Here is an 11,813-nt window from a genome sequence, read left to right as displayed (position 1 = left end):
TTTTAGCCCATTCTAAAACGAATGTACCTTCATGCCAACATTCCAATCAGGCTTTTGGATTATTATTATTTTTAGATCCAACATTTGAATGCCAAAAGATGTTAAATCTATGTTGCTGCTCTGTTGATCGTCGGCTGCAGAAACCATGGAGTAGGGCTACTTGAGTCATCCTGAGCCTTAAGAGGTGACAACTGATAAGTCTGAAGCTATGAGTAGGACAGATCTAGCAGTGTGACTTAATCCACATATAATTATTTTTGTTGCCTGTAAAATTACATTTTTTTTWAMCCYYYKKWWTTTWWYMRKTTYYWWTYYTTTYMWKRWKRAAAAAAAAGCCTTATTCAATCCAAGATATGAACGTGGGAATGAATGACTCTTGTTTGATGATGTTCTCATTTGATATTGGTTTAAAGGCATTCTGCCCTACACCCGGGAGATCATTTCATTATCCTGCATGTATTTGCTTTATAAAGTTCTCCTTTCCGCACCCCAAACCCCTCAAGGTAGCAACACATAGTGAAACATGTAGCTTATGTAGAAGCAGTTTTGTTTGAACACCTTTAAGCTATGCAAATAAAGCCTATGCTTACAGTATGTTTGAACATCGGTGAAAACTGAAGCTTTAGTCTCCCCARCTCCTCAATAGTGTTATCAGTATGTTCCTAATCAGTTTAAGAATATTGAACATGAAAGTCATTCTGCACACTCTTGTGTTTTGCGCTTATTTTTTTTTTTCCTTTTTTTGTTTCTGCCAAAATGATTTAACACCTTCACCTTGTGTGCCATTGAAAGAAGTTTTCAAAAGTGGAACGCTCTTATGTCTTATTTTCTTACATGATAAAATAAATAATTGTATCGGGAAAAAAAAGACTAATTGCCTAAGTGTTTTAGTTTTATTTCTTRTTCCGAGTATTGCAGTAAGACTTTAGTAAYAGTGCTGGAGTAGATCTATGTGGGWTTAAGAGATTGTACATGGTACAGTGCTTTGCAAAAGTTGAAATACTTCTTGGAACAAAAGCAGGGCATATTAGTGAAGTGGAAGTAACATTAAATATGATTTTTTTTATTATTCAAAATAATATAGTAGAATGTTTTGCCTATTCCTTTTTGCAAGCTATTTATAGCCCAAATAAATTGGATGAGGAACATTTGTAAACAGAAGTCTTGCTACAAAATCTTAATTGAAATTGGGTCTGGACTTTGACTGGACCATTCTAACACATTAAAATGTTTTTTATCTGAACCATCTCTGGCTGTAGTATTAGGTGCACTGTCCTGCTGGGAGGTAAACTTCTGCTATGGTCTCATCTTTTATAATGCCTTACAGGTTGGCTGTCCTGTATTGACRTGCGTACCAGCAACCATTTTCTCATTCTCTCTGACCAGCTTCAATGTCCATTCTGAAGAAAAGYACGGCCACAACAYGACGCCTCAACCACCATGTCTCTCCATGGGGGAAGGTGTGTTCAGGGTAATGTGCAGTGTTAGCTTTCTGCCATACAGAGGTTTTCATGTAGGCCATGAAGTTGTTTTTTGGACTCGTCTAACTAGAAATTGCAAATATGTTTTTTTAATGACTTTTCCAGCAGTGGCAGTAGTCTCTTGTCTTAAATGAAGGCCTTTTTTTTTTTTTTTAAGAGTGAATGTCTTATACTTGTCTCTATCAAAAGATTCTCCCACCTGGGCTGTACATCTCTGCAGTTCCTCTAAAGTTACCATATTTGTACCATTTTCAGATGGATTGGTAAACGGTTCCCAAGAGTAGCAATTAAATAACAGAATAGCGGTTACACTTTTAAACAGCTATTATATTTGATATTTCTGGTGTGTTTCCTGGTCATCATTGCCAATGTTGTCCAAAAACAACAACAAAAACTCAGGTCTTCACCTAAACTGCTTTTTTAAAAAGTACACATAGATCAACTTTATTTAGAATAGTTGACTTCTGAAGTTGATTGGTTGCTCTAATGTAGGTTTTTCATAATAAAATGAGTTGTATACAAATTAACGCTTCGATTTCCAGATTTTATTTACTTTTTTTAKGATTATTATCCTTTTACACTCTGTCGTGCTCTACTTAAGTTGTGGTTAAGTACATAAAACTGCAATAACAAACATTTTAAGCTCGTAAAAGTGCCTAGAAGTGCAAAAGTTCAACATTCTCGTAAGCGTAGCTATATGGGGCCAAATGTTTAGTAAATTATTTCAACCACAAGGGGGAGAACGGACTTGATGAAAAGAAAGCTGAACGGTTTTCTCGTGCACCATTTTAAAAATGAAAGGAATGTGTTCTTACGGAAAGTTGGCTTTTAATGGCGTAAATACATTTATAGTGCAATACTTGTACAAACGCTGGCTACAAAAAAAAAAAAAAGGGTTTTCCCCCCTTCAACGTCGGAGACTCTGAGCTGACGTCAGTGAGAGAGAGCGGCCCACTGGTGGTGGGCTGGAGCTGCTGCTGATATGTGGAGTGATCGCTGAAGAGGACCCAGTCCGACCTTGTCTGACTCACAGCCCCGCGTCTGCTCGGCTTGTAGCGGGGTTAATATCCGTTGAGCCGCCGTGGATCCCCCTTCAGGCGCGCACAACTTTGACTTTCATTCATATATTTTTCTAATCGCTGCTCATCTACGCCTGGGGGATGTGCACGGGAACAAGCAAACTACTCCAAGCTCTTCCGCATATTGGATCTCTCCCCAGCAGTGTCCCTGCAAGGATTCGGGAAAAGAAGGCTCCTGCTCAAACGGAACCGGGGATTTTTTTTTTTTTTTTTTTTTTTTTTTGAGATCCAAATCAGTTTTTTTATTTTTGTCTCAAATTAATTTTCTGAGTTCATTAAATTTTTTATTTTTTTTTCGCCTGTAGAGTGGAATAATTAATTGCGTTGCTTAGATCTCAACATAAACCCAGATTTAGACGAGGCTTTGCAGTGGGGTTGAACAGCACCGCACAATTTCGATCAGAATGCATTCTATTTAGGGCACGCTCTGATTTTACACCAAGTGTCACATTTAGGGATGGCGAACGACTACAACCGCAATATTGTGGAAAACTACATCTGCCATAAACTCTCCAAAAGGGGATACGTGTGGGGATTTAACGGAGTTCCGGACGACGACGCTGCTGCTAATAACGGAGGTTTAGGTGACCATTCACCGACTTTGGTTCGGCGCTGCCACGATGCAGGACCGGGGCCCGACAGCGACAGCGACCCCCACCGCCTCTGCAGGCGGATCTCGCAGTCCGACCCGTACGCAGACATCCACCGGGTCCTGCGCGACGCCGGGGACGAACTCGAGAAACTGTACCAGTTGGACTTCGTGGAGATGTCGCAGCAGCTGTACCTCACCAGAGACACGGCGAGGACGAGGTTCGCCGAGGTCATAAACGAACTGTTCCGGGACGGCGTGAACTGGGGTCGGATTATCGCTTTCTTCGAGTTCGGAAGCACGGTGTGCGTGGAGTGCGCGTCCAAAGAGGAGATGACGTCGCAGGTGGACAACATCGCGGAGTGGATGACGGAATATTTAAATGGACCCCTTGACAGCTGGATACAAGATAACGGGGGATGGGTAGGTCTGATTCAGCCTCTTAAGCGCTTTGCAGATTTGTTGCAACGGATGCGCAAAAGTCCTCTTTTAGGTCTGAGTGCGTGGGTTTGAAACCGGGCACGGGCTGAGATCACAGTGGGCGCTCTGTGGCTTTATTTACGGCTCAGAACCGAAAGTACACGTGAGATCGGTCATTAATAAAATCATCCTCAAAGATGTGCATGTGACGCACCTCAACGCGAGCGCTGCCTTTCCCGTTCGAGCTGCTGATTGGATGACCACGTTGGCAGTTAAAAGTCTTCGCGTCCAATAAGAATTAAGGGTTAGGTCACACCTCCCCACGCTCTGAGATAAGTCCCTCCCTTTAGACTCAACAGCCAGTTGTAGACGGACAGCTGTCAGGAAGAAGAAGACGAAGAAGAAGAAGAAGAAGAAGAAGCAGAAGAAGAAAGAAGAAAGAAGAAAAGGTCTAAATGAAAATTTGGGGAAGTAAAAGCTGGTTTAGAATTTAACGAGTCTGACTATGCTGTAATTTTTATTTTGAAAGAAGAGCTACACTGTAGCTGCCTTACAAACCAATACCCAAGTGAAAAGAACAAGGCTAAAAGTGTTGTGCAACAAAACCAAACCGACAAAATGGTGAAGAAGTGAAACGACTCGCGACTCTTTGGAACATGTGCGAGATGGTGCATGAGAGAGGGCAGTGGTTTAGACAGACGAAATGAAGCTCGCCTGTTAAAAGACAAAATAGAAGCAAATCCTATTAATTTTGAATTAAAATAGAAGCTAATGAAAATAAGCAAAATTGTARAAATATGCTTATGGTTGCTTGTGCCAACGTTAAGCATTGAGTGGCAACATTTTTTTTTTTTTAATCATTTATCATTGAGAGACAGAAGATGCCCTTATTCCAAAAAGAAGCATCTGCATTCAAAGATAAAGCAAATTTCTACAAAACATCAAGTGGCAACTGGTACAAATAAAAATAAAAAAGTTCTGGTCTACAAATGGATCCTCCGTTGTACACGTCTSATGAGGGCAGGACTAGCCTAGCTTGCCCATTTTCAATCCCAGCGGCATAATGGTAGAACTCTGTTTTTCACAAATAACAAGTAGGTTTTACAAAGTTTCTTAAAGGAAATACTTTGGCCATCAGGAGCATGTGGTCCAGCACCTGTAACGCCTCATTTCTGCCCTTGCATGCTGCCATGTATTGCCTTAGAATGTGTTTCCTGCAGGGTGAAGAGCACCAGACACATGTCAGCGCACTGCGAGCTTCTGGTTAATGTGTGAAAGCCTTTGGGCATCACTGACTGCGTTAGGTTGTCGAAGCACTACTAAAGGGCACATGAACCTWCTAAACGCTGACCTTCCCGCGTAGACGCACACACTCTGAGAGAAACCTGTTGGAACTGTACAACATCACGTTTGAGRAAAATGTTTTGCAAACTGTCCTGSGGTTTCTGTGTGAAAAGTGCAGAATATGCAACTTCTACATTGCCATTAAACCAAACTGTAATGAACGAGCCTTTAATTAGTGGAGTTGCTCGTTATAAGAACATAACATTTGTGCTACGTGGCCGTAATAGCTGGAAGCTATGGTAAATGGGATATATACATATACATGTGAATGTGTGCATGAAAGAGAGAGAGAAAGAGAGTTTGTTTGAAGATGAGCGGCATCAATGATTCATATCGAACGTTTCATCTCAAAGGATAGGACCGTTTAACATTCCCCTTGTGTCTGTCTTGCCCCTGGAGGTGACAGGTTTTGCCAAATATCAAAGGCAGGCAGTAGAGGGAGGGCCCTGCAGGAACAGAGAGCTAATCTGCAGCCACTGTGTTTAACATGCAGTCCTCTGTTGTGCATTGAGGTTTTCTTTTTCTTTTTCTTTTTTAGACCTGTGTCTTAAAGCCTAGAGCTGCATAGATGCCTGCCTACAATCCCTGGAGTGTGTGCCCACTGTACAATAATGTAGGTCATCATAGTCTGTGTTTTACAGCTGGGTGGAGATGACTGTGACTGCATCAGCTGGGCTGGGAAAGAAAATAGCATCCTGTAATCCACAGGATTATTTAGGGATTGTTATTATGGCACATGTGTGGAGTTAGGGTCGGTTTGAGAGGTTTTATTCTAATTTTTAAAAAAATTTTTAAAAACGGACCTTAAATATGTTCAACTGAAGCTCGATTTGACATCCTRGATAGATCATTGCTGATGTGGATTTGTATTTATTTGAATGCTGGGAATTCCCTGAGGTGTTTGTTTTGGTTATAACATGTCCTATAATAACCAAGACACACTCTGTGCTCTTGATGAGGTCTGTGAAATCTGGCTCCATCTTTACTTATTTTTTGCTTGCTTGTTATAATGCTGAATGCAAGAAGTCCCTGTGTTACTTTTCCCATTACAGATTCGTATTTCAAGGCCTATATGTTGCACTAAAGACTGGAACTTGGCATCGGTCACTGCCTAGTCTTAAATGACTTTGAGTCCAAAAATCATGATTGAGGACATCCTTTGTTTTCATGCCGTCTCAATCCAATGTGATCCTAATGCTAGAGAAAATGCTGAAAATGCTATTTCTATTTTCATTTTTACAAAATCAGTAAATCTTTTTTGCTCTGTGCTATATAGAGCAATCCGGTTGAATCAGCTGTAGTACTTTAGATTTTAGAGCTTGAGATTTGAACAAGACAGCATTAAATTTGGTTCACAGTTCCTAAAAACTGTGAAATAGTACATTTATTTGTCACCAACAGAAAGTTACAAATAGGATGGTAACTTCACCATTGATAAGCTGCAGCAGTGTTTGGTAATATTTTCTCACAGAGCTTACAAATCATTTATATCTGATGTTTCTCTTTTGTTAAAGTTGYGTAAAGATTAAGGGAAATTATTGACTGATTTTCATAAGTTATGAACATTACTACAATTTTGTGTTGTTTTAACTGTCAACACAGTGGAACAACAAAGAACTACTTCCTTTCTTACTTCAAAATAAAAGTCTCAAATAGACACGAGTGTCAGGCTTAAGCCCCTTTTCTCTGCTTCTCATAATAATAGCTTACACTTATTCTAACAAAGTCATACAAGCATTTTGCATTAAGTGAGAAAGAACTATGTAAGATAGACAATATATTATTGGTAAGTAAAATTCATAAATTACTTTTATAGTTTTKTTTTTTTTTTTACATAAAACTCAAAGCACATACTTTTCTTTGTTTATTGTGTTGAGTCATAAAATCAGCTGCTTAAACGGGCAACACGGTGAAGTCTTTTTTTCACGGTAGGATATGCYTGAACACCCTCAGAGGAAAAAGGATGTGACCTCAGTCTCCTTACGATGTGGGCAGAACAATGGCTTCCACTGTGAGAAAATAATCTAGCATTTGTGTTGGAGCCGATGTGCTTACGTTTAATCTGATGTTGGGGTTTCGCTGGGGGGAGATGACCTAATTGTGAGGAGTGTCACTCGGTGGTGAGGTACACACAGGGTCAGTTTTATCCACCATCTGCCAGGTGAACCTTGCACTGTGTTTTTGCTCTGTATAAAGCGTTTATACATCTTCCAAACAATGAAGACATTCAGTAAACATGGTTAAATGCCTGTTTAGACAGGTTGTACTTATGGTCACATTCAGTCTGGTGTGCTACTGTGTAGAAAATGTGAATGTTGTGTTTGCCATCTTCCACAAATAAAGGTGTGGAACCAATCAACACATTATGGCATTTTAAAAATACAAAAGTGGTGTTGAAATAGCTTTCAACAGCTTTCTGTTTCTTGTTGTTTTGAAAAGCTGCATCAAAAAATAGAAATGCCCACTAATCGTTGTTAAGTCTGCACACAGGAGTGAGTCAGATGTAGCTTTCATTGAACTAAAACGTGTCCCTTGGAAGTGACAAGCACTCTCTGTGTTTGTTGAACCCCGTTGAGGGCGAAATTGCTCCCATTCTGCCCTGATTACTTCCCACACCCCAGAATTTGAAACAAGGTCCCTTTCTTTGTCCCAAATATTTAGTTAAAATTTTGACCTTTGGTTGGAGGGAAATTGCATGTTCCAATTTGAGCTCCGGCTGCACACCTGTGTTTATTTACAGGCAGTAAATACCGAGTGATTGAACAAAGCAGCCGAAGACAGCATCCGAGTCCAGAAATTACATGCCTGACCTGAGACGTTTGACTGGCTGCAGGGGCACGCGTGTGCACACACATGCATGCGGACACATACGCTCACACACACAAACACACACACTGCTATGTGCCAAAATGAGCCTTAAGAGGAAAACAGCAGTTTCACAACAGTTAACTGTAAGCAGCTCAGATTAAGAAAATGTGTTTAGTTCCTGATGGGAAATTGCTCAGTGCTGATGTTATGACATTTTTTTCTGTTGTATTTTGCTATGCTCCAAGATGCAAGTGTCTTTTGGTCTACTTGTGAAAAATGACGATCGATGTACAATGGTAGGCACCATTGTCAAGTCAATCAATCTGCAGGGGAGGCGCGCTTATGGGTTTAAATGAGGCTTCCACCACAAAATTTTGCACTGATAGGTAATTAATTATTCTAAATATTGTGGTGATATTCTAACTGTTTTAWTATTACATGTTGAGATCCAGTGCCTTGCTTCTTGTGTTCCATTCATAGCTTGTGCCAAACTGCAAATAGTCCCTTCTTGTGTAGATTGAGATTAAATTTCATGCTGGTGGATTCTTTTTTTTTTTTTTTTTTACTAATCAGGAGACTTTGAAAGGTAGTTGTTTGCCCTGGATTTTAGTAAGAGGTATCAGACTAAATGTTTGCAATACGTTTTAGATTTATATTTGTAAAAAAAAAATTTGAGAACCATGAAACGTTTTCCTTCCACGTCACATTTCTTGAAGTTGGTGTTTCTCATAAAATGCATTCAAGTCTTTGGTTGCAATGCAACAAAGTGTGGAAATCTTCAAAGGGTATGAATAAATTTGCAAAGCTCTGCATCTGTGTTTAGATGTTCCTTCTCATTTGATCTGAAACACACCAAGATCAGATGTCTTACCAGGTGGCCTGTTTCTGCCTTTTAAATTCCCTGCRTTACAGGTATGTGTCTGTGTTTGTCTGTTAAGAGTAGACAATATAAGCCTGGGCTGGGTCCATCCTGTGGGGGATTCCCTGAGCAACAATCTGCTCAGTGGTGGGTGGGACCCGCATGTTGCTATGGTATAGTGGGCCTCTTGCCGCACCCCGTTGTTGAGGCTATGTGGGACAGAGAGGAAGTCATTAATCTCTATATAGGTGATGTGCTGGCAGAGGGGAGACAAAACCCAAACAAAATAAATCATAAAAGAAACATACGAGGAAAGGTAGAAATATAAAATTCCACGCTGAGATCTCTCTTCTTCCCAGAGCTGCAGAGCCAGTCTGTTTAACACAAGTCAATACTAATAAAGGCTGCAGCCATGAATTGTTCTAGGCGATACCTAGCTGTGCTTTGAACTTTTTTTCCTTAGAAAAAAAAAAAAGAAAAAAAAAAGCATTGTTCAGACAATGAAAGGCCTGCTACATCTGAAGACTTATGTTTTCCAGTGTAATGAGCTCTCTAAGTCATGATTGATCCATCCGTTCTAAGCTACAAATCTTCTCTTCTCCCCCTGCGCACTGTCACAGTCGGTTCATCAGTCTGGACCAGCTTTATTAGTAGGATGCACACARTCTTCTTGTTTTTACCCATCTGAGCTGAGAACTAAATAAATACTCAAGACAATGTCAATTAGTGCTATTTCCTACCCAACTATTAAGTCGGCTTGCTTTACTATATATGTTGACAACTCTGTGCTTGGAGAGTCTGACRACATTTAGTTTCTCCGGTTCAATTTCGACTCTCTTTCTTGCGCACCGCAAGAGAGCTCAATGTGGCAAGAGGGAGCCAAGATTTCCCCCTGTGCGGTACCCCTCTTGCTGCGCAGGCCTTGGTCGCTCACCATCTGCCACTGTGTTTACACCCATCAGCTCGGCAACTGTAACCTCAGAAACGTTTCCTACAGAGGCAGGCTGCTCTGGGCTCTAACTGTTCCAATCGGTCTGACAAGAATACCTTCTTCCAGTAGCAGGCGTCTAGAAATCTCTCAGAGATCTACTGGATGCACAAAGACCTTTTATGCCAGCCTTCAGCTCTGTGTGTGGAATGCATACAAAAGCAGGGTTAACCCTTTACTGTAAGTCCTGAGAGCACCGAAGAGATTGCTTCACTTGCAGCGGGGAGCGAGTGCAAAGTTATTTTACAGTTTTGGAGTAAAAGAACATCAATGTTCTTGTTGTTGTGAAATGTTTTTCACTTTTGCACATTTTGTCATATTGCAGCAGCAGACTCCAATGCATTTATGTAGTTCTCTTTCCTTGACTTTCTAACTTGACCTACTCTTTTAACCATAGATTTTTTTAATGATGCTTAGCTTGTATCTCCGCAGGTCATTTGTAGATTTTCAGGATGGCTCAACATCATCATTATACTGTAGACATACATCTACATCTTTTCCTTTACTGCACTTTGTGTTTTCACTGAAATAGTTGGTATTTCACTAAATCTATTCTTTCCTTGACTAAAAAAAAACATTTTGTTACTGGCTGCAGCATAAACCAGTTGCATAATCAAACTCTTGCTGTACAGATGGATATGTTTTCCATATTGATGTGTACATGGAAATGTACAACCTTTCTTCTTGAAACATGCAATACTGTTTGGACATTGCAATCAAGAAGTTTTGTTTTAATTATATCAGTTCATGGAGCATGGTTCCAAATTCATCTGRTTTCATTTTTTATTTATAGCTAGACTGCAGAAAAGACATTCCTAAGATGAACCTGGGGAGGGAGGCGACTTTTATTCATACARGTTTTTTTTAGGTTACTATTCCTATTGGCTGGATGTTCTTGAAGGTTCTATGCATTCGCATATGTTCTGTCTGGTCTTTATAAGAGATCTATAAGCATCTCTAAATAGGCTTTTGTCTTCCAGACCAAGATCTTGACCTTAAWTTTCCTTACTGATATTTCTTAAACAAAGATGAATAATTTCTCTTAAATGTATCAAAAACTTCTTCTGAAAAGTAAAGTAGATGTTCAACAGATGTGTTCTCTCTACTGATGRAAGTTCACTCACCTCTGAATGCTGAATGCTTGAAGTGGCCCCARCAAGTGGACTAGTCTGACSTATTTTCTGGAAACATCAGCTAATAATTATCTGACCACTTGGGGCAGAGTGCTTTGTGTGTTGAACCGTTAGTCTTTAATCCCCAGTCGGTCAGGTGATCATTAAGTGTTGGAGTAAATTGGTGATATTCTTACACTTAACAGCCTTCATTTACTTACATGTGCAATCTACAAAACAGGAGCGGATCACATTCTTCATAGACCTGCCATAGGGTATTGTAGGTCTCGATGTTTCAGAAAATGTGGTTTATTATTCAAGTTTAAAGGCAAGTAAGGGTATATCTTTGGATATGCCAACATCTGTGGCAGGATAAGAAACAGCATGGCAGCAGCTTTTTACAATTTGAACTGAGTTTGTCTTTTTTTTATTGGCTCCATGGTAGTTGACACATAGCCAGAATGTCTGGGTTTTAAATCTCAGATGGTTTAAGTCTTTGGTGGACTKTTATGTTCCTCCAACACAAATGTGGTTTTCTCCAGATCCTCAGGTTTGTTCCAAAGTTCAAAAACACTTGYTAGGTTAACTAGTGATTCTCAAGTGACTTCAGGAGTAAGTCTGCCTGTTTCTTTTTCTTGTGTGTTGGTTCTATGATGCCATCAAGATCCATTAAGGGTTTAAGTCCCSTTTTGRCCATTAACTGCTTTGATAGGCTCCAACTCTCACAACTCTGAACAGGACAAAGCGACTGTAGAAAATAGATGAATAGAATCATTTTCATGACCACAATTTTGTTAGTCACTCTATATTATTGTGAAAAATTGCTGAAAAATATTTTAGACCATGCAAACACGCTGTCTCTCCAAAACAAAACTCGCTGTTTGACCATGCAGTTGAGTGGAACAACGGGTCAAACAGGCAGCTTGATTTCTTCAAATCATCCTCATATTATGCTTGTGCTTCTGCGTCATATTTTTGCTTCATCTTTCTCATTCCACACATGCCGAGCGTTTCGTGAACGTTCCAAAAGTGCAGGAATCACTGCTGAGCGTGAAAAACGCCCAAACAACTCGATTATCTAAAAAAACACTGGGCTGTCACAGTCGCTGTGATAAAGTGATGTGGGTTTTGTT

The 11,813-nt window shown here is 40.1% G+C and overlaps 1 protein-coding gene across 1 annotated transcript in view; it reads left to right on the top strand.

The window, feature by feature from the left end:
• The first annotated feature begins 2,384 nt into the window (after positions 1-2,384).
• Positions 2,385-11,813, top strand: part of bcl2b (BCL2 apoptosis regulator b) — a 34,186-nt gene continuing 24,757 nt past the window's right edge. Inside the window, exon 1 of the mRNA XM_008434088.2 lies at positions 2,385-3,572. Within this exon, the coding sequence (XP_008432310.1) occupies positions 3,018-3,572 (555 nt within the window). The 5' untranslated portion in view covers positions 2,385-3,017. The remainder of the gene's footprint in view (positions 3,573-11,813) is intronic.

Source organism: Poecilia reticulata, linkage group LG17 (assembly GCF_000633615.1).
Source record: "Poecilia reticulata strain Guanapo linkage group LG17, Guppy_female_1.0+MT, whole genome shotgun sequence".
Taxonomy (NCBI): domain Eukaryota; kingdom Metazoa; phylum Chordata; class Actinopteri; order Cyprinodontiformes; family Poeciliidae; genus Poecilia; species Poecilia reticulata.
This window is presented reverse-complemented; position numbering and strand designations above follow the sequence as displayed.